General features: G+C 44.8%; 1 protein-coding gene across 2 annotated transcripts; it reads right to left on the bottom strand.

The window, feature by feature from the left end:
* Positions 1-1210: 1210 nt before the first annotated feature.
* Positions 1211-8014, bottom strand: LOC311196725 (protein C19orf12-like). Of its 2 annotated transcripts, none has more exons than XM_084270343.1 (3): positions 7959-8014; positions 3343-3519; positions 1211-2570 (listed from the first exon to the last, which is right to left on the bottom strand). In XM_084270343.1, the coding sequence occupies exons 2-3, from the start codon at positions 3500-3502 to the stop codon at positions 2305-2307; spliced, it is 426 nt and encodes a 141-aa protein (XP_084126469.1). In that variant the 5' UTR covers positions 3503-3519; positions 7959-8014; the 3' UTR covers positions 1211-2304. The 2 variants fall into 2 exon arrangements, with proteins under 2 accessions (XP_084126469.1, XP_084126468.1); XM_084270342.1 differs by having other exon boundaries at positions 7835-7963.
* Positions 8015-24021: the final 16007 nt, after the last annotated feature.

Below are 24021 nucleotides of genomic sequence, written 5' to 3'. Positions count from 1 at the left end.
CTGTTCCCAGCAGTGAAATGTGTTCAGACCAAACTGCAAACCTTGCTGCAAACCTACTGCTACTGCTTTGAAACAGGTACCTGCCACCTTCCAGGACGTTCCACAAGTATTAAACCGCCTCCATGATGATACAGACAACAAACAGGATTCAATACATTTCTTCCTGCTTCTACTTCAGTCATCTGAAAATCTACAGAAGCCACATTTACTATAATGACTAAGAGCATGCCACTCTGGCACAGAGTATAAAGCTTCTTGGGAGCTCATGGAAGCTAGTCTGGTCCACACAGAACTCCAAATTACTTGGACCTAACTTCTGTTGGTATCCATTTGACACATGTCCACTTTATAGAACAGTGAAGGCTGAAAGATCATACCTCTAACCGGTTTATCCTTTCTACAGGTGTAAAAAAATGCATTTGAAAGAATATACTGAGCAGCAGAGTGACCTAGGAGAGCATGGGGAGGGACTCATGTAATCTGAGCTCCATGTCTGGCATTACACCGATCCAAGAAACAAAAGTCAGTTCATTGCCTGGGCCTAAATTCACCAATACCTGTAAAATGCGAGTCACAACATTGATGTCTGAAACCACTCTTGAAATCTGCTAACCATCTGTTTAAATACTGGATAATATTAAAAATTAATTGGAACCGACATCTTTTCTAGGCCTTGCTCTACAATTAGATGCCAGCAACTGTCACATCTGGGTTCGAACAGAAGATTCTAAGTGGAAAGGCTCCATCCCACTGTATCAGCCAATCACCTGCTGCTGTTAGCTGGGTGTTTACATTGGAAAGAGTAAATTTACATTGTGAAAGAATCAGAAAATTGCAAACAACAGTAACTGCATTCGTAAAAATAGTCTTTGGAGATGCCTTTACACAATATAAAGTCTTAAAAGTCAACTGCTGTGGGTGTAACCTGTCCACAAAACGGAACCACCACCGACCTCAGGCGTTGCATTATGAAACTCTGACAGGGCAGGGACCACACACTTACCATTCACTTCAGGCTGTCTTTCACCTTACTCAAAACATGGTTCCAAATGATGAGAAGAACAGTCCCTGCCCTGCCCTGCAGGCAGGAAAGCACACAGAATTCATTAATGGCAAAATATACCGGCAGAAGGATGTTAATCAAATCTGTACAGCAGCAACTTCTGAGGTCAATGCTTCACTATTTAAAATTTAACTTTGAGAAACCCCATCACACAAACAGACAAGCCTTTATTTTAGGAGAAAAGTAATACTATCAAAGCAGTTTCACATGTGTTTACCTACAAGAGAAGGCACACCTCCACACTTGTCAACATTGTCTTACAAGTGCCTTGAAGCAAATGGCGAACAAGCAGCCGGGATATTCATCACCACCGTGTCTGGAGCTGTTGTTAACTGCAGTCGGCATGTCATCCCGCAGCACTGCCACCAGCGGCTGGCTGTCCTGTACCTCCATTGCAGTACCCTGTTCTTACACAGTTCATTTACTTTAATGCAAAACACAGGCCACTATGATGCTTCTTACAAGTATTTTAATGGAAACAGGACAAGCTGTTCAGATTTGGTCAAGAAACCAATGCTGACATGACAATCCCAGTCCTATGGATAGTATAAAAGTGCCAGATTCAGCTCCCCTTTTAAAACTTTTCTAAAAGAGTATTCTTGCCATGCCTTCCCATTCGAGGTCACCAGGTACCACTTAACTGTACAGTTTGTTTGTCTGTTCCTTTTAATTGTATTTAGGCATTGGCTTCACTTCTTACAGAAAGAAATAACTAATTCAAGAATTACAATGAAAAGGCAAAAAAGAATAAAGTTAGGATTGAGATTAATGTACTTCCTTATAACTTTCTTTTTCAGGCCTGAAACAGACATCAGATAAAATTCTTCAAGGTGCCCCAGCAACTTAGGCACCTCTAAGTCATTCACAGTAGAAAATTAAAGCACTTACAGAATCAGGATTTAATCTACTAAACAAAACACAATTTCTCTGTAAGTTTTACCCAGTGATACATTAGCACAGCAGAAGCATAATTCCATTCAGCAGTTCTGAATTCAGTCCTAGTGCACAGTACTTAAAAATTACATAGCAAGCCAGTGTCAGGATAATGCAGGAATCCAATACTAACCCTACAAAAAAGCAAACCAAAACCCCCAAACAAATCCCAACCCCAAACCTGAAAATTACACTTAGATCTTCCCGTATTCATAATTAGTGCTGACAACTAATAATTGCTATGTTGAAGAATCACAATTGTTATGAGCAAAATTCATTACACTGTAAAAAGCGTACTCTGGAAAGGTTTACTCTCCATACTGTATCTCTGCTCTTAGTTCTTTGGAGAGGTAATTTATCAGCACTCCTGTCAGTGTCTGCTGGATACTAGCATTTCCCATCACAAGAGCAGTCAGCTGAGCAACATCAGTCCAGTCTAAGCGCCTGAGAATAGCAATGGCTTCATCATAGAGTTTCTGCTGCTCAGCAGGAGGCAATTCCAATAAAATCTGAGGGACTGGCCTGAACTGTTCACTAGTCATCCAGGCACCAAGCAATCCACCAACTGCTCCTCCTAAAAAAGAGAGAGAGAGATGTTACTCTTTACCAGTTCAAGTCTGAAATTCTATCCTCAGCCTCCATCAACAATGTTCCCACCTTCATTAGAAATCAATGCAGAGCTGTGCATGTGTCTGCTTTAACTAGGTTTATAGATGATAGTCAAAGCACCAAGGATTTTCAAAGCCTCTTACATCCACAGCCATCACACTGGAACTCCACGCAATCAATGCTAATACCTTCAAGCTAGCAATCAGAAACAAAGTAACCGTCCTAAGGGCACAGGTCTCTTTAGGATAAGCTCCACTACTAAACAGAACCTTGCCTCAGGAAAAGCCCAAGCAATGGTCTTATCAGTGAGAGACAAACATAATTTCTGTAGAGTGGCTCATTGCAGCTGTAAGGTAGTAATGCCAAGAAGCCCACCCCTCAGGAGGTGCTCACAGAGCCCCATCCCACCTGCTCTGTGGAGTTTGACTGCCACCAGATCTGTGGAGCTTCTGCCACCAGCACCCACCCACAGTGCCCACCCCAGCTGGACAAGAAATGCTCTGGTGAGTGGAGCAGCTCCAGGTCAGCAAGGGAAGGCAAAGGATCCTCTACAGCTGATGAGATCGTGGCTGCTGCTGAGAATCCAGCCGTATGGTCTGACAGACATATTGTTCTCTTTCAGTTACAGTCTAACTTGCAACAGGGTGCTTTTCAACACCCATACCCACGACTGAAACCACAGCTCAGAGACACAGACAGAAGGGAAGAAGGAAGCTTCTGAGATAAAACATGCTTACCTACAGCGATTCCAGGTGGACCTCCCACCAGACCCCCGAGAAATGCTGATGCACCAGCTAGCAGTGCTCCTCGACCTGAATGTTTCACAGCAGCTTTCATCCCCTTCTCCTGAGAGAGGTGGCAGAAAAGCTGCATCACATCGTCAACACTGATGGGCATCTTGGCAAGTTAGGACCCTGGAAAGAAGAAGATATCTTTTGATGGCTGCAACAGGGAGTAAATCCTGCCACCAAACAGACCTCAGTGACTTTCAGAGAGACTGGAAGGACAGAGGTACAATCCAGGAAAAAATACATTCACTTTCAGTTCTGACAAAACCAAGCCTATGTGCAAACAGTTAAATATTACTCATATTGCAAATGAAACCATAGAGTACACCAGAGAAATATCTGGTCTTATGACAAAATCAGAAGACCATACAAGCAATGAAAGACTCCAGAAAGTTTTTACCTGACTCTGGAGCCCATTACCTTTGCCCTGAGCAGCTGCCACACGCGTTCAGCATCGCTCACAGGTCCAGGAAAAGACAAAGCAGAGCCTCGCTCTACTGTAGCTAGCAGATTATAACTGACAAATCTACCAGGTATTTTCTCCTTGTCCCAATTCTTGCCACAAATCAGTCATTTGTTTTCATACTTCAATTCTTCTCCCCATTTTGTCACATGCTTAAACACTTCCACACTGCTTTCTGAAAGCAGGAAGAGCCCGAGGAAGGGAACAGTTTTCAGGAGGAGGCAGAGTGAGCGAGGACTGGCAGCACACGGGGGCTCTGGAGACACAGCATCAGACACACAGGGGTGTACGCGTACAGCCGCCAGGACTCAGGGTAGCCATGAGATGACTTCCATTCACACGAGGAGGAGGCGTGACGGTGCCTGAGAGCCCTCACGTGCCAGGACAAGACCCCAGTGTGGGACAGAGGCCTGGTCGTGAGAACGAGCCCTCTGGGACCGAACCTTTTCCACCATGCTCACTTTCTGCTGGGGACAGGACCCAAGCACTGCTGACACTAAACAGAAATCGGGGTTTGGGGATGGGACCACACATGCTCCATAGTCGCAGAGAGGCACAGTAGGAAATTCATCAGAGAGGTGCACTTCTCTTCCCACTGCATTCATTTTCATGCCAGTCCAAGGAATACAAAGTTATTCGTTTTACCACCACTGCTTTTGGGGTTTTTGCAGGCTTATGACACAGCAGTCTACCAGAACAGCAGTGTGTGCTGGTTAGTGACTGCGGAGTGACACACTCGGCTTCCAGAATTATATGTTATCTCATTCAGAGTGATTCAAGCTCAAAGGAATAAATAAATGGCTGCTGTGTTCATCACAGAGCAGTGGGGAAAAAACCAAACAAAGCCAAAATACAAAACTGGTACAGCTCACACTGCCACCTAGCAATGCTGGGAAATGAGAAGACTGAATACATGGTTTTACCTTCTCAGAAAAGGTGAGCAGATCGCCACTCAGAGTTACATTCACACCAGCACCAAAAAGCTTTAAGTGCAGCAGATTCAGTTCCTCCGCTCAGAGAGAATGGAACAGATTTGTGCTTCTCCTTCTTTTCCTTAGCATGACCCAGTCATGTGAGTGCCAAAATGAATTTGTTTCTTCTCTTTGGGGTAAACCCAATGAACATCTGACACAAAGCTCTTCAGTACAAAGGCTCTGTGACATGGATGGGACAATGCCAGTTGGAGAGTTGAAAACGCAACACGTCTCACGCCCAAACTGACTGGCTTCCACCATTTCCTGAACCAATCTAATTGCAACATACCTGAAACGGTGTTTTGGTAGCAAAGGAACTGAAGGAATGAAGCTGCCTGTCCACAGAAAGACACCTCCACCGTCCAAACACTGCAATCGAGGATGTGTCCTTACGGTACCAAAGCATCTCAACCAGTGCAAAGGTGTTCAGGTAAACTGTGATGTCTCTGAATAAACAAAACCTCTTTCATGACTTGGTTCAAAGTGCAAGTGGCTTAACAGAGAAAAAGACCCAGCTGACATTGCAAGCAGGAATCACACTGCTGTCTGGTGGTGCACAAATGCACAGTAACCTGTTAGTCTCAAGGCTGAGCAGAAATATACAGGAGGAACTCAAGCAAGTGTAGGATTCTTGCCAGAATAAATTGCTGCATTACTCCCCTTACAACTTCCCCAAAGGGAACTGCCCCTTGCAAATGTAACCCTTATTGGGGGTTTCTTGGCTTGACTGAAGAAGCTGTTCCTGCTTAATCCCAAAATTGAGTGTACACTCACAGTTCTCAGACACTACAAGGAGCACTCACCTCTCAACTCTTCTAAACGCTCCGACCATCTCTGACCACATTCACTGTATTTCAAGTCCTGTACTGAACTTTACTGAATACAGTAGCTGATGCACAGTACATACATTTTTTCCCCAACTGTACATACAGAGCAGTAGCAGGAACCATTAAAACATAAACCACATATTACAACACAGACACACAGACACACACACACAAGGATTCTTATACTCACGCCACAAAAAGCCCCAGCAACAAGACCAAAACACACACCTCCCAAAATAGTCAGCCAGCCAGTGTGAGGCTGAGGAAATCAAACGGAAGGCTTATACAGCTCCACTGCTGCAAACCTCTAACTGGTAAGGTCAAACTGGTAAGGTCAGCAGGAGGTCAACTGCATGAAGCTGGGGCTGACATCAGCCTGATGGTGAGAACCACTGGGCAGGCAGAATAGGAAGAGAAGTGTATTTGAAGATGCCAATGAGCTACAAATGATCAAGAATCCTATTCTGGATTAAAAGGACCTCTAAGTTTTATGTGTCAGAGGCAGAACCAGAAGACAGCCAAAAACATTTATACCCTTGATTGTGTAACTGACCAGTAACAAATACGCAATTCGATTCTAGCAACGATTATCCTCTATGGAACCCAACCAGATGAGACACTGGGAATGTGAAACACTGGATTTAATTCTTGACTGGCATCAGCAACCAGTTAAACTTTGTTTAAATATACCCATTTAACCCTGCTCTGCATCTGCAATTCTTGTTTATTTTCTTAAGGCAGGGTTCATTCCTACCTATTGGTGTAAAGATTAAAACCATCCTGATTGCCACTCGTTATCTCTGCATGTGGTACTCTCCCAACCATGAGAACTCACTACATCTACAGATATTTACTGTAACAATAGTATAACCTTGTTGCTGACTGGATAAATCAAATGCTCATTTTTGTTTGAGTTTCAAGCATATTGGGAGATGCTGAGAAACTCATCTGTTTGCGAGACAATCTGAATCCAACTGAAATGCACAGAACCTTTTAATATCATTTTGTAAGAATGGCAAGTTTAAGAGTGTTGCTGACTTTCTTCTTTTGTGTACTTAACGCATGTGAATTCATCAGTTTATTTCACTTATTTAACAAAAGAAGCAACAAATTTACTCATATAAATAAACTAAAAAGAGGCTGATTGCACAAATCTCTTGGACACTTGAAAATGCAGATAACTATTCTGTGGGAATGACCTCCTTCCACTGGAATTAAAGGAAATTTGGGTCCTAAACCGTGGAGGCACTTAAGACACCTGAGTCACCTGGACTAAAAGGTTACTATGTATCTGTGAAAGACTTACTGAAAACCTTGCCCAATGTCTTTTTACTTTATAAAATAATGGTGAGCTTTTAAAAAAAATAAATTATTAATTTCTAGCCAGTTTCTCCATTTTGAAAGCTGTATTCAAAAGAGTTACATGTCACTTGCATCAGCTAGCTGGTCTGACAGCCAAAATTCTCCCTTTCCGTTAAGAAATAAGAGCAAGCTGACACCTGGGAAACACGCAGAGAGCAGGGCCTGTTCCCCGTACGGATACCTGGCGCGGCACACCGCAGCCTGCCTCCAAAATCTGAACCAAGGCTGACAAGACTAGAGACGCTTGTCCTGGCTCACTGCAAGAGCACAACCTCAGCTCATTCACATGAGCCACGGCCTGAACGCTTTAAAATCTGTTAAAATCGCTATGACTGAATTTATTTCCCCACAACGCCCATTTCAGGCGTGTTGCTGCTGAAACCGGACCCAGCCGCGACGAACCCGGGGCAAAAAGCACCCATGAGCCGCAGCAGAGTTCAATCCGATCTGAAGATTTTTAAGGCTCATCTCACCGGGCCCGAGCGGCGAATCCCGGGGTGGACGCCGGGGCGGGGGCAGCAGGCGGCCCGGCCAGGGCCCAGCTCAGGGCCCCGGCTCCGCCGCGCCCCTCCCGTCCCACGCCCCGCTCCCGGCACCCGCCAGGCCGTGGGCCGCGACCCCCGGCCCCGCTTCCCGCAGCGCCCGGCTGCCGCAGCCGGCATCTTCTGGAAGCTTCCCGGCCGCCGCAAACGCAAACCGCGCCGAGCCGGGGACAAACGCCGCCGCGGCTTCCGCACGCCTCAGGCAGAGCCGGCGCGAACCCGGCCGCGGCCCTTCCCTCCCCCGCTTCCTTCTCCCGCCTCCCGGCCGCCTACCTCCGCCGGCAGCGTGCGCCTGACAGGGGCAGGGCTGGAAACGGCTGCGGCGCCGGGGGAGGAGCGCGGCCCGGCAGAGCGACCACCGCACAGCCCAGCCTCCCACCGCCGCACCCGCCCTCACCTCCGCGCCGGCCGCGGCTCCGGCAGGCCTCGGGCAGCGGGCCTGGCTCCTGCCACTACAGCCGGCCTCTACAGCAGCTCCCGCGCTTGCTCCATGGGGAAAACGCGTAGCCCAGAGCGGCGTTGGGCAATCGGCGTGCCGCCTCCTCCTACCGCCTGCCCCCGCGGCGGCACCGAAGGCGAACCTGGCCCAGGCCGGCGGTCAGGCGCGGTGTAAGCGCTCTCCTGGGGCTCGGTGCTCGTTTCGGAGCAGCGCGACCGACCCCGGGGAGCATCGGGTGCCTCCGGGCCTTGCGAAGGCCGTTACGAGCTCACGGGGAGTCCGGCTAGGATGCTACGGGGGACGAGGCAGACGCTGCCCGCCGCGGAAGGCTGTAAAGGCATCCCTGGCCTCAGCCTGAGAGTACCGCCCGCGAGCAGTGCTGCGCGCCCTGCACCCGGGTTCTTTCAGCCATCGGCTCGGTACAGCGCACCGAGGGGCTGATCTAGCGCCGTACACAGGCTTCGCGGCGGGACCGCGTTAAGCACCGTGTCACCTGTGGGCCCTGGACCCCACCACCGTTCCTTAGCGCCAGGGCTGTCTTGGGAAAGGTGCTGCCTAACGTTAAAAACGCTGCCATTCCCCGGGAATGGGTTCTTATCAGAGCGTTATTTATTATTCCGTTTCTGCTTTTAGGCAAACCATCACCCCCCAGGTCCTCGTTGGGATGAAAAAGCAGGAGGAGGAATGAAACTTGTGTCCCTTTCCTGTGGCTGCGTTGGGGGCTTCATAACCACTCCCTGCTTGACATGCTCACACAAACCAGCTGTCTGTGTAACAACTCAAGCCGTTACAGGCCTGCTGGAGCTCGTGATGTTCACGGTTCAGATGTAAAAAGCGCACATGGAATTCCTAGAAGGACCGCAGAACCATGGACACTTTAAAAAGCAACGTCCCAGGTTCCAGCTGTAAGCAGCTTTCCAAGGAGCGAAATTAAAAGCAACGAAGTCTGCCAGCCAGCGGTGTGTGTGTGTGTGTGTGGGGGGGGGGGGGGGGTGTTACCCGTCTATCCCAAAGCGAACCGCTACCTCACAGCTCCCGCTGAACACCGGCTGCGAGGGCTGCATCGGCGGGCGCCACCTGGCGGCTGCCCGCGGCTCCAGCTGCCGCTGGCAGCGCCGGTCACGGACCGGTACCGCCCGGGAGCGGCGGGCAGGTCCCGCAGATCGGACCCCGGCACCTGCCCCGCCGCGCTAGGCGGGGCTGCCTTAAGTCCCAGATGCTACTGCTGCTCCTGCACCGCGGCTCTCCGCCCTCCCCATCACACTGTTTAGTTACCTTTACCAGGGCGTTTTACTTCTTTCCCCGCTCGGGTTACTGGAAGCTCTACGCTGCTAAAAATCAGGGGAAAAACTATTCCCTCTCATCCCCCAAATCCTCAAGTCATCCATCGAAAGCAAGCATGCGAGACCAACTACAGCGATGGCATTCTGGCACAGCCCAAACCCAAGGCAGCTCTGCACGGCCCCAGCGTGCTGGGGTCACTGCCTATTTTCACAGCTTTTGACATCCCAGGAGCCCAGCCAAGGGGTGGCAGGAATGGTTTCATCTGGAGATGGGCTCTCGCTATCAGGAGAACAATTCACTCAGAAAACACCTATCAGGAGCAGGCTCAGCCTGGAGAAACTGTCCAGAAAGACATAATGCAACTGTCTGACAGATCTACCACCTCCACAGGAAACCACCACAGGTTTTTTTTAAGACAGGCACTTAATCTTGTTTGGACAGAAATAAAAGCTGTTTCTAAGTTTTCTTCTGTGCCAGATATTCATGAAAGAAAGAAAACCACAGGCAACTGCGACAGACTTAGTTTCATCATTTCACCTAGTTGCACTTTTCTTACAATCTTTAAGTTTCTTACTCTCACCATAGCAGGAAAGAGAAAAAACATTCAAAACTTGAGGTGTGTGCAAATAATGCAGCTCCATTTGCCTAAGTCTGCAAAGCACCTAACCATACACATGAGATTTCCTTTCTGTGTCAGTGTGTTAACTTGGAAGTGTGTGAGGATGGTCTAATACACTGTGTCACATCAAAGCATGAGGAAAAGAGGAAGAAGTGCCATGCATTCCCCAGAACATGTGATGGGAGTGGTCCACAGAGAAGAAAGGGGATGGGAGATGGAACAAAGCAGGTTTCTAACCACATCCAAGTTCAGGAGGGTAAGAGACTTATCAGTTCCCCCCGAAGTCTGGAAAACCCTATGCCGCAGCAAAGAAAAGCTGCTTTGCTTATCCCTGTCTAACATCTAGGGCTCTACACAACCTACATCTCTCCCCAGATACTATAAAACCTGGTATGCATGCTCTCTGAAGGGCCATGGGAACAACAGCATCTGTTCTTAAAGAGAACACTCCTACTTCATACTGTGTTTATGATTTGAACCTTCCCTTCTTGACAACAATAATTACAGTTTTAGAACTTCTGAGTTGCTGATATTATACTGTGATTATCAAGAAAATGGTGAGCTTCACAAGATCAAATAAGGCACAACCTGTACCAAAAGAGAAAGGGAATATAAAAGTAACACTGTTGCATTTAAATCTTTAACAGAACCACTTAGTAAGGGAAATTCTACAACTGCTGCCTGGCTGTTCAAAAGGAACCGCAGTTCCTCCAGAACCCTGTACAATGAGAAAAGGCAGCATTCCTGAAACTGGGAACATAACTCCAATTTCCATCTGCTAACACTCTTCACCTCTGTGCATGCAGGTGTAAGTAATATAGTCAAAATGACCGAATTGCTCCAGGAAGACCCAATAGCAGGTTACAGAGATCTGCTACAAGCAAAGCATATGCTTGATGGCAAATCTTTTCCCTGTTTCCTACATTAGATATTCATCAGGGTCTGACTTCTAATTGGATGCAAATAAAGGATATAACAGGGTTTTGCATATGAAGTGAAGATATAGAACATCTGTCTCCTTACAGCCTTTCAATGTACCTTATGTGACACTAAGCTAAGAAGTGGTTTGCCTCATCAGCTTGTAAGAAATGGTTTGAATGTGAAGAACAATGCAACTGAATTAAATCATTCCACTGCTGCTGTAAAAGGTGCTCCTTTGGTCTCCCCGCACGCTCTCAGGTGATAAAATGACAAGTTGGACAAAATCAGTTTCAGTGCCAAAAAGATGGACTACTGGTGTAGAAGGTCACAAAACACTATTAATTGTCTTATATCATCTGAGTCTTGAAAGGTGATCCAAAAATATAGGCTGGTGCTTTGGAATAAGACTCACATTGCTGGCTAGCACTATCCATGAGTGCTCTTTAAGATATTTAAGGCACAGGCTTAACTGCAAATGGCATACCTCTCCTGCTCTTTTAGACTCTTAGGGTAGTCATTTATACTGGTTTTCTACTTCCTCAGCAGCCTAATTCAGTAACTGTTTTTACTGATGCAGTGTAGCCATTTTGTGACCTTTTCAGAAAAAGCCACAGCAAATCTGACCGTATGAGTCAGTGCCCTGCAATGAGCCTACAAGTTTATACCTTACAGCATGTGTGAACACTGACATGAAATAAAAGCCTGGTTAAAAAATAGCTACACAAAATACCTGCAAGGTTTCCAGAGCAGAGCTAAAAAAGAGAATTGCCTACAGCTGCTTCCTCCACTCATTCCCCTCCTGCAGAATGTATCTAAGAAAAGTGCACCCCAGCTTTCTCCTGGCCTGTAATTAAAGGGCATGCATAAAGGAGGCAAAGTTCAAGACCAGATTTAAAATGCATATTATAGATTCAGGTACAGAACAAAGCATTGTAGCACCAGGGATGGAAGGACAATATTTGAAGGTGTCTAGAATAACATCAGTGATAGATTCCCATGCTTGAGACTGTTCAGTGGCCTGAGAAATCTGTATCGGATCCTGGTGCTTGTGGAGTCTGAGAATAGTAAATGTTCAGCTACTTCAATATGCTTCTGGCCCCAAACACACAGACAGCACTTTGGAGACACAGAGGGGAAGCACAAAGAAGCTGACTTAAGTCCCATCAGTCAAGGGTCCTGGGCTGACTTCACTTCCAATCCTAGCCCAATTTCACAGGTGTGGAATGAGAGGCCAAATTTTACAAAGCTGTTAGACTTCATTTCCTGTCTTCTGGGAACACAGAGGAATTCTCTCCAGCTGTCTTGGGTCTGAGTTCCAATAGCATGGCAGGCAAAAGGAGCTCAGTTGGCCAGGTACTAGAGTGGAAGAGAAGTCAGCTTGTACAGATACCACTGTTTTTCTTTTCTCACGTGGTAGGATGGAGGCTAGATGATGGAAAGGTCAATTTGAATCGCACTGTACAATGATGTACCAGAGTCAAAGCTTCCAGAAGTCATTGCAAATACTCAGCTATGTTACAATGGAAATTTCAGACTTAGAGTTCAGTGTGTTATATTTTAATACTGCTTCCTGGGCTACCTCTGTACTCTGCTTGCAGTCACAAGGGTGTCACCATTTGGGATCACATAGTGCCTATGTGGCTACAACAGGGTGATGTAAAGAGGCCCTTTGCTGGCTTTCCACAGACCTCAATCTGGAAACCACTGCCTTAAGAATGTCATAAATGACTGAGTAAAAAGATGTGCATTCGAAACTGGTAATGGACATAATCCATATAGAACAGCTAATACCAAATGGCTTTACCTACAGCAGCATGTATATACACAATCATGAGACAAATGCCACTGGAGTAAGAGGGCACTGACAGAGCAGGTGACTTAATACTAGAGAAGGAAAGAACTGGGCAGCCCCTTCTGGATGGTGAGTTCCAGGGGATCTGTCATTCTGCCTTAAGTAGACAAGCATTAAGTTCTCAAAAGTCTGTTGAAAAGACTCACAGCAGGACACGCCAGTCTCCATAGCAGGGAGGAATGAAAAGCAGAGGTTTTCCTGCCATTAGAATGCACAACTGTCCCTAATTTCTGTCAAACAGTAGATGTCTCCCTTGGCCAGTGTTTGAAACGTGTGTAAAATGTTGTTAGGGTACACATCCCCAGCCAGCATGACGACTGTTTTTTTTCAGCCTACGTTCCCATCATGCCTCACAGAAAAATCCATGGGGGACGGAAGATAACAGTGAGTCCAAACCCTGAGAACAGAGCCCCATGAAAACAGCAAATTATAAACTCTACTGAAGAGATTTTCTTCAGAAAGATCACAGGCCTCGTGCTTTAGTCATGGCCTGTTCCTTTGCCAGCAGGTTCAGAGAGAGTGATCTGTGAGCGCTAAGTGATTTCTCTCAAGTAAGCTGCTCACGATGACTACAGAAACCTCAAGGATTACAGTGCACAAACAATGGGAGAAAAGCTGCTTCAAATAATAAACCCAGACAATGGAGTTGCCATTATGGTAGCAATGCAAAATATGGACAGGGATTTAAATGAAACGGGTGATATCTGTATACTTTGGAGGGCTCACGTGTGCCAAATTTGGCAGCATGAGTCTTCATATTGCTTGTTGCTCCACCCCTCGAACAATGAGGCTAAACCCCATATGTGCAGGAGTTGGTAGAGCACAAGCAGTTTTGCTAATCACACTGCATGCAAAAGCAAAAAGACAAAGGAAACTAGTAATGCTTAGACTAGCATTGGGGAAATAATTAAGCATGAATAAAATATTGTATGTGGATTTGAAATGAATGTTCTTGGAAACAATTGTGCTGGTTTCAGTTGTGCTGCTTTCCCCCCAAGTTTCACAAAGTAATTTGCATGTCATTTAAATAAATACCATAAATTATTGCAAACTTTTTGCTTTTATTTACATAAACCAAAATGCTCATTTCCATTATTGTTTGGATTACCTGACAAGAGTGAAATGCAGAGGACAGAGGAAGCTTGTTTCCCCCCAAAACATTACAAATTCCTCATGTGAGAGGCAGAAATCAGGACCCCATCTTTAGCTTTGCCTTACACAGCACGTAAAGCTCTGTGTGTGCACAGAAGTATAGGATCAGATCTTCCCACTGAGCCAAGCTGGAGCTGCAGGCTGGCCAAGGGTGTTGGCTGCCCTGCACTTGTCAGGGTTTCACAGCCCTTTGTGGAAATAACAGCAGCCTCAGCACAGCATGTCTGCCGGCCAAGCCTGCTTTTCCTGGGATAGCTTAGTTCTCTGCAGCTTAAGCACACACAGCAAACAACCCCTCTACAGGCACACTGAGCGTGCACAAGCCACTGCAGCACTCGACAGCACCTGCAGCGGACACTCGGCACGGCTTTCACACGCTGGGAGGTGAGGACACTGTTAACTCACACTTCTCTGATGAATTCTCTGCTGCTCTTTGAGAAAACCTGAGGATCAACTTCAACCACCATACCTTACAAGGCCTACACCCTGATGCTCATATTCTTCTCATTCCCATTCAGTGTTATCGACATGTCACCAATGTGATTTCACCTCTGAAATATCTGCCTTCCTTCCTGACTAATAACAATTCTTAGAGACCTTCTCAAACCTGCTTTCTCCTCTCACCCCATCAGGGGGTCAAGAGCATCCCATTCAGAACCCTTGCCATCCTGTTCATCCAGACAATTATAAAGAAATCACATGATAAATGTAGAAATCCAGACAAAGGTGAGTACAAGGTAGACTAAGAAGTTGGGTAGGACCACATCTCTCTGCAGGATCATACAGAGCCTGTTAGCCACCAAAGACTAAATATAGGTGCCATCACCTGAAAAACCAAGTGACCCAACCATCTGCAAATGGAGGAACTGAGTATCTAGTATAAATGATTTTAATGTTCTGGCCATAAGTCAGTAAGTGATCATTTGGGCTTCTGACCTGTGAAAACTGCCTGTGGGTTTTCTCCTCAATGCTTTATTGACATCTGGTTGCTCTCTCCAGTCTGAAAGGGAACCCAACAAATGTTCTCCTCTCTCCTCACACAATCTTGGGCTGCTTTTCCACATAGTCTGTTGTAAAAGACACCCAACATTAAATTGCAAACCAGATGAACTCATTATACAGATGTTCTTTTCACAGAATAACATCCTATAGTCTCGATTTCTAAGGCTGCTTTTTGTCTTATAAATGAAGAGATTCAGCCTGATCCCATCTTGGACACGGAGGCATTTACTTTCCCTGGACTTTTCTTAGTGGAGTCTTAAGTTTTGCTTCACCACTAAGGAAGAGCAACTGACTGTGCCTAACTTCATGATTTCCAGGTATCACTAGGGTGTGCTGTAGATCATAAAATTGCAGTAAAGCACAGTTAACAGGGAAACGTCTGCTACTGCTGCACTAAGTATTTCAGATTAAACACAGAAGTAACTCAACACTGACTCAGATTCCCTTTAAACAACATACACTCTCGAGAGGTAGTACAGCATGTTAGCAATTTAAAACATTTTTGTTGGTAATGGGCTTGGTAAACACAGCATGGTACCCAGAGAACTGGAGTCAGGCAGATAATCACACAGCTAAGCTGCACCTACACAACTAAATCCAGGCATGCAGTCCAGTGGGAATTGAATAAATGGGACTAGAACCAATACCCATATCAAACCTGGTAGCAAGCTTTCTTCAAAAAAATATTACAAGACTGTTTAAGTCACTGGAACTCACAAAGATAAGTGAGGCCTGCAGATGCAGAGTCAAGGGCTGGATGATAATTATTTATACCAATTAACACATATAAAAAATGATGCTGTAATTCCCAGTGGAGGTAACCTAATTCATCACTTGAGACTGCACCTCTCAGGTATCAGCTCTTAGTACAGGGGTGCCCAGCATGGAGCGACACTGGGAAGGGAACTGCAGCCTCTGTGGGAAGGAAAGTGTCACCCCCCCCCACCCCAGGCTTCCACCCACTTCCAGGCCCTGCAAGAGGTGGGACCCTTTGCTACCACCTGCACCCAACACACTGCTCAGCTCTGGGGAAGATGCACCTTCCTGCTCTCCTTCAGCCTAGGGAAGAAACAGATATCCTGGCATTGTCCTTCAGTGCCCAGTACAGTCACAGAGCGGTGGTGGGATAACAAACCCAGCATAATAAGGATGCTGAATCAGAAGAGCTGTTAAGCACACCCTTAACTTTAAGCATATATTTGCACTAATAACCACAGACTCAAATGCAAATTTAAAAACAAGCACCTATTTAAACACTAACAAAAGCCTAAATGGCTTACTGGGCCAAGGCCCCAGCTGTCAAGACATATCCAGTATGCCATAGTTAGTGGTAACAGCAAACAGAATTATCAAGTGATGCTTCAGCAGGCTGTATGAACTGAGTTTGGTAGTCTTACACCATGAACCATGTATTCATTATTATAACAATTTATACTACTATTTGTAGCATCTAGGGAACCCCAATCAGGGCTCTATTGTGTTATAGACTGTACAAGCACAGAAAAATAGGATGGCTCTTATAATGAGTACATCACAAGCCCCACTACCATAATTAACATTGATTAGCATCGATGCAACAGCATGGGAAGACAAAGATTGAGCCAGTTTGGGAGCTGAGGTACTCTCTCACCCTTTAAGGTGGCTCCACTGATTCCCAACTGCAGAACAGAGGGCAGGCTGTTTCAGTGGAGAGGGCTGCAGTCTCCAGTGCTCCCAGTAAGCAACTCCCATGCACACATTCTAGGACACGGGATTCAAAGAGACATCTTTGTCACTCACTAATCCAGTCTGTCATGAACAACTACATCACACAATCCTGCCCTTAAAATTATCAAGAACCATTACAAAACAGTTAAAGAATACTACTTCTTCCTGCTCAGGGCATACACGTCTGTCTGTCACTCAGGCTGGCTGAATTGGTTGGACAGTGTATCCTCACACATCAACCTGCATACTGAAGGAAGACTGGGATTTACAGCCACAGATGAGCATCAGTCTGAAATGCAATGGCTAGAATTGACCTAAAAATCACAAAAGAGAGACCTTAATGGACATGGAACGTGGTGCTGCACATAAACTTCCTCCCTCCAATATACAGCCCTTGCTAGATCTGTCATGATCATATGCAACTTCTCATTGTAGCCCATGGCACTGTCCCAGGTTTGCCTTTAATACTAAAGCAGTTTTTCCTTTCCAGCTGTAGGGAAGTGTTGACAGGTCTGTAATGCCAGGAATAAAACCCCTGAGCTACCAGCATGACTTAGAAAGATGAGTAAGTTTACACAAGAATCATTTTTTAAATCCTTACTTTGCCAAAATACTGTCTGGGGCACTCACTGGAAGACAAGCATTTGTGGCAACTTCTCTCTCACTTTTAGTACTGTACTTTTGTTTGCAATTTTGGAGAGGTAACATCCAAATACATACACTTCTCTACATGCACTTCTTGCAAGTTTGCTCATTACATTCATTAAGCTATTTAATTATCAAGGATCTACTGGAGATACAGTGAAGACCCCCTGAACACCAGTTAAGAATAAACATGCAATGAGAATAAATTACACACACATATCAATTCCTACAAGCCCTGTAAGGACTGAGACCTTTCTGCATAAGCATCTGCTGCAGAATTAAATCCAATACAGTAATAAAAGCCCTCCCCACCCAACTCAAACAATGGCACTATAGCAGTTATCCGATCAGTTAAAAGAATAAACCTTTTAAATAAATAAATTTCCACTACACCAATTTATGTCACTGTGGTACTTAAGGCGAAACCTTTTAAAGGAATAGATTTACTGTGCATACAGATCTCCACTGGGTATGTGTAATTATGCAAAGGAAAGGCATTACTTTTAAAGTGGATGAATGGGTGATACTTTTTGATTTACTGCTAGAAACAGAAAAATGGTAATGGCATGAAATAAGCATTTGCAAAACCGTTTTGGCAGACTGAAAATGTTTGATTTACCTAGGGCATCCATCAGGTTCTACATTTTAGATCAAAGTAGATAAATGGAAAGGCAAATGGATATTTGGAAAAAATCTACAGCTTTTCTGTCAGCCCTGCAAGTAAGTTAAATGTTTGGAGGGGGAAGAGCCCAAGGCTCTTTGGATGGAAGCAAGCCATGATTCATCACAGCTCTGGCAACCACAGCTTTCTGTATTTACCTGGAAAGGTGAGAATTACATGGAAGCAGTTTTAACTTCCTGATTCTGGGCCTGATTCTGAGACTTGAAGACAGCTGGCAAAGCTCAGCATTTCCATCTATCACTAGGTAACAGGTACCTGGAAATAGATAATGCACACTTCAGGTCATTTTCCTCACAACTCCAAGTTGTTCTCTTATTCTCTCTTATTCTCTCCTCTTCTGTCTTGAATTCACATTGAAGAAAATGTGTTTCAGTCAAAACACACCCCACACCCCTCCCTCCAATAACAAAACACTGCCTTCTCAGATCCTTTTGAAATCTGTGCAATAGGAAAGCACACTGAAGGTAGGATAAGGTTTACAGGACAAGTAGGTGTGACAGGTCAGGAGAACCCAAAATCAGTTCCTTCCTAAGGCAGAACTCTTCCATGAGGTTTCTAGTGAAAAAATGACTTCCAAGTGCACCATGATCCTGCTCTGAACTCCTACACCAAAATGCATCACCAGGAGCTGTGTAGTTTATGCATTGTGTCCAATCCTTAAAGCATCATCAGACCTATGGTACATGTGTTGCACAGATGGTTTGAATGTGCACAGTAAATCCAAAATGTCTGGGGCACATCCAATCTGTTGTGCTTGTGAAAATCCACAGGAGGGCACATGCACAAGAGCCCCAGCCACACCAGATTTACTGCAAGTGTGCACAGCACGCGCAGTGGGCACAGATTTGCTATAGACACACAGTAGAAAGGACTTGCTCGTAAGCTGAGAAAGGGCTGGGATTGCTGGACATCTGGAAATCTTGAGACACATGCAGAATCCTTGAATATAACCTCTTGAGAAACTGGCTGGCTGGGGAAGGACATGTCTGGAGAAATTCAACATTATGTCCCTCTGCCTGCTCCGCTGGGAAATAATGCAGAGGGGGATATATGGCCTTTCCAGCTCTCTCCACAGCATTATCAACACGAACAGCAATTCTGTCAGCTACTTCTGCATCCACTTATTCTTCAGAAGGGTTGCCCAGCTCTTAAGAAGCCAAAGAGCAAAACTCACATCTTTTGCCCAGAGAGGTAAAAAAAGCCAGCAGGACTTATAATTACACAATAACAGAGCTGGCTGCCCTCTAGGATACTCACTTCATAGATTTATCACAACAACATTAGCAGATACTAGCTCCTGCTGACATAAATGGACTGTTTTTAACTTAGCCTCTGGGTAACCTGTTCTGGTATTTCAGTGTTCAAGGATAAGCTGTGGAACCCCCATCCTTGCAGATATTCAAAAACCATCTGGACAAGATCCTGGGCAACCTGTTCAAGCTGACCCTGTGTTGTGGTGTAACCCAGCAGGCAGCTAAAACAGCCACACAGATGTTCTATCCCTCCCCTTCCCCAGAGGGATGGAGGAGACAGTCAGTGGGGCTGAGTGGGGAAAAACATTAAAACTCACAGAGATACAGACAGCCTAACAGGACAGAAAAGTAAGATAATTTATAATAATAATAATAACAAATATACAAAACAAGCGATGCACGGCACAGTTGCTCAGCACCCACAGACCACTGATGCCCAGCTGGTTCCTGAGCTATGGTCCAGCCCCTGGCCAGCTTCCCCTAAGTTATATACTGATCATATGGTTCAGAATATCCTATTGGCCAGTTTGGGTCAGCTGTCCTCCCCACGTCAGCTTCCTCGCTGGTGGGGCAGCAGAAGCTGAAAAGTCCTTGGCTGAGTGCAAACATTGCCCAGCAACAACCAAAACATCAGTGTGTTATCAACAGTATTATCATCTGAAATCAGCTACTAAGAAGAAAATTAACTGTTCCAGCCAAAACCAGGACACTCTGATTTATGCTGGGCCATCGGGCTACATGATAATCCTTCCAACCCCCACTGTTCTGTAATTCTGTGATGAAGATTTGTCCTTTCAGTTTTGAAGATGCATTTGCCTTCCAAGAACTAATTCACTGATCACACCTCTATCATACTGTATACAAAGAGTTCAAAGATGTTGCATTTGAGGAGCAGGCCAAATCCTCTTCAGTGATCAACAAAAAAACCACAAACAAAAAATTATGAAGTTCTACAAAAGTTCTACAAAAGAAAGAACACAGAAAAACCAAGAATGACAGTCCTATTCCTCTGTTGCATTCCTCTGTCACTAGTGAACAGCCCTTTATATATAGGTTTTTATATACAGAGCTCCTCAGATGAGATGGAAGTCGCACATCTTCAGAGCAGGGTCAGCAAGCAGCATCCAGACCTTTTGTACCTAATATGCCTTCCAGTCTCTTTGAGCTTGTTTTCAGTTATGCCTCTCATGCCAACAGCAAGCTACAGATTTCCACATACATAAACTCTCCAAATCAAGACTCAAGAATAAGACCACCAAATGCAAGATGCATGTACACATTTAACAGCAGCTGCACCTATGCGAGCTGAAGATTTGTAACACACCCAGGCATACCTGAGAGTTACACACTTTGTCTGTAGAAAAAGTCACTGCAAGCTTCCATGCAAGGAATAAGTGTTAAAATATTGAGCTAGAAGTAAGGCCAGTCTGTATTTCTGCTCCTGTAAATCAGCACTATATGTATATATTAAATCCAGTCCCTTGATGTGTCCAGTTTCAGTGATGAAAACTTCGCGAGCAGGGCAGAAGTTCCTGGGCAGAGATCGATCTGCCTGCTTGTTGTCCTTGATTGGCACTAATGCGACGTTTTCTCCTTGACTGCAAGAGGCGCTTTTGTGATTTGGGAGCAGAAAGAAATTCTGCTCTTGGCAGATTTATACAGTAGGAATACGCTAATGTCCTTTGACCTGCTTAAGAATAAATACGACCTACCAAATTGTCATTTTTATGGGTATTTACAACTGAGGCACTTTGTAAACCTAAGAACTAATATTTCCCAAAGGAAATCTGTGCTCTCCAATCTTGATAAATTATTGAAAAATACAAGCCACTACCAGCCCTACAAATTTTCTCTTCTATTTCTCCTATTTTTAGTTACACAGGAGTTGTCAAAGCAGATTGGACTACTGATCTATTTCACTGGGTATGATGCTGCAGCCATGGCTAGTGCTTCAGAGGAATCCTATAATATTTTTGGCTATTTGATCAAGGCTGTGTAAAAAAAAAATTCTTTCCTGAAAGTTGAAGGTTTTCAGTGCCCAATTGAAATATGAGTCCTATAATTCTTTAAGCTCTCAAATTACTATCAGAGAAGTATTACAAACTGTAATTTCCACAGCCCAAACACCACCAACTGCATTTGCTCATGAATGCTTCAGCTCATGCTTTAAACAGATAATGTAGGAAGTAAAATAAGCCACTCTAGTTCACCCAAACTCCAGTGCTCACCACCTCATGGGTGTAGTGCAGATACTCTGTGAGTTTAGTAACGCATTACTGACCAACTATTTCCCTAGTTTGGGTTTTTTTTTTTAATTCTGCAGGCCAGGTGACCCAGGAAGCATTCACTTTTGTCTTTTGAAGTCCCTTCCAACTCCTAACAGTCTGTGACTGCTGTACCTCAGCTCCACTTCATCTCACCAACCCACCCCACTTGCCACAGATCTCTTCCATCACCTTCACGCTGCCTCTGCCCACAAAAGCTTTCAGAAAAGCCAAACTAACTACCCACAGGGAGAAATGGAAACTGAGAGGAGGAGCTCTGCCCTTCAGCATCTTCTTCTGGAAGACAACAGCACATGACTATACCTCTAGAGCTTGACCTTAAGGAAACAGATTTTTGACATGAAACCAATCATTGTCATCCATACTGGAATGGTGGAAAGCTGTTTCCTTTTACCCTTATCCTCCAGCTGAAAGTTGATAGAAAGTCAACACTATTCAGGACAGTATCTAAGACATGAGACTGGCAGTAATTTTCCAGAAGCAGCTTATTGTTTCTCCTCTTGGTTATATCCCTGTACAACAGTACAGATCCATTCAACACATCAGATTTTGACTAAAGCATCATGACGTGACGTTCATCTCTACTTTTACTCCATTTCTAAGGGCAGCTGCTTTTCTATTTTTCTTTGCACATCTGTGGACAACAAAATCTTTTCTCTATCACAAGAATGTCTTCATTAAGTCAGTTTCTGCCTTCAGCTTATTCTTAGTCTTCTGCATACTATAATCTATGTATATGCACAAGAAAGGCTCTAGAGGCAAACTGAAAAAGCAGGAAGCTGGAATAAACAACGAAGCAGAAACTGCAGGAAACTTGAGCATCTCTTCTTGCCCTTACTGGGCTGTTTTCCTTTTCATCCTTGTTTACTGTTGAATTTGGGATTCCTCCTACAGTTATATGAAACACGATTTCAATATCCTCTGTTTTGTGATAGCAGTATGACATGGCACAGCTAATCCAGTGATTGTGGCACAAAGTCAAACAATTCTGAGTTTAACTACTATCCTGAACACTTAATTTCACATCAGATTTTAGACATTTAAATATACACTTACACTTTTAGACTTAATATTTTTCTCTAAGTAATTAAAAGGTCCTAAATCCTGACCAATTCATCAGCACCTGCCCCCACACTGGCTATTCCATCTCCCTTTGCTCAGGTAGTAGGACAGAAGTAGGAGCTGCATTTGAATGTCCAAAACGCCCAACAGCCCAGCAATCCATACAACCAAACAGCATCTCCATCCCACTTATTTCAAAGAGAGTGACATGCTCTGGAAAAAAGAAATTATGAAGCACTAATGTTTGCTGTCTGGTACTGAATTTACTTTGTGAAACAATGAAAATCTGACAGTGACAGGAAAGAGGGAAGTTAAACATAGAGTAGTCATTTCAGCCCAAATCAGCAAAATCCCTTTTTGACATCTTGAAAAAAACCTACCAATTAATAAAATCAACAGATTTTTAATCAAGATAATTGCCCTCACACATCTTTTCCTATCCTTAAGTGTTTAACAAGAAACATCTTAGGTTCTCCTTACCTTTACTACTTCTAAAGCTTCAAGCTGTAAGCAAAGAAACAGACTGCGTTGTGAATTGAAACCCTTTCACCTCATGAAAGGCTTTCCTATTTGCAGTGCAGACTTTTCTTTCCCTAAATTATCTGTGCATTTAAGGATAGGGGTGAAAAAGCATCTAGTACTCTTGATATTTCACTAGAAACCACCCAGCCTGACTTTTAGTTCAGCTGCTGCATCCGTTTCCTCTGCTGCAGACGTAGAGAGGCCAACAGGAAGGAGCGATGGTTGTGTCTGAGCAAAGCACAGGGGAGAAAGGGATAGATTTCCTAAGGGAAGTAAGCTTTTGATCCCTACAACAAGTGTTCAAAGGATCAAATAATCCTTGTCACTAAGAACCGAGCAACAGTTAAGAGTTGGGAAAAAATTGGAAAGAAGTTCCATAACGCCCAACACAAACAATTTGTTGCAAGCTCTGGTACAAGCAGCGTTTCTCTCAGCAGCAAGGAGCTCATGAGCACTGTTCCCTGACTCCTCTACTGCAGAAATCCAGCTCTATCTGAAGGATTTTAAGTTCTGATGGTATTTCTGCAGTGGAGGGGAGGATCAGGCCAATTCTAACACACACCATGGCAGGTTAGTCCATGGAGAGGACCTCAGCCCAATTCTCCACCCTTTCTGACCATGTATCATTTAGGTCACATATATAAATGCTGCAAGAAAAAAGCCACAGACAGATCTGTTCCCAAACTCAGTTTCGAGGTCATCAGCACAGCAACCACTGACTGCATGTTAGGGCAGAGGGGCAGGATGTACGTGAAGATTTCGTAACACAAATACCTCCCGTGGTTTGTTTTTGAATATACAGGCATATAAATCTGCTCTTCAATCCAAGGAGCTGGAATTCCCAAGCCTACATTTTGCAACAGATATCACCCCTTACTGCCATAATTATGCAGCAAAGCTTCAACTTTCATTCTTCAGGAAAAAAGGTCTCCCTGAGCCTGTATACTAGTGACAGTGATCCTCAAACATAACCTACACTGTGAGAACTGACAGTCTTATTTAAAGAGGCTGCAAACAGCCTGAAACTACAGCAAA

Source organism: Gallinula chloropus (genome assembly GCF_964237585.1).
Source record: "Gallinula chloropus genome assembly, chromosome: 13".
Taxonomy (NCBI): Eukaryota; Metazoa; Chordata; class Aves; order Gruiformes; family Rallidae; genus Gallinula; species Gallinula chloropus.
This window is presented reverse-complemented; position numbering and strand designations above follow the sequence as displayed.

Bases quoted from the DNA above. Each gene is read 5' to 3' on its own strand.
- LOC311196725 (XM_084270343.1), bottom strand. From the start codon at position 3,502: ATGCCCATCAGTGTTGACGATGTGATGCAGCTTTTCTGCCACCTCTCT. The intron at 2,571-3,342 runs GTAAGCATGTTT...TCTCTTTTTTAG, and splicing joins TCCACCTGGAATCGCTGTAG to GAGGAGCAGTTGGTGGATTG.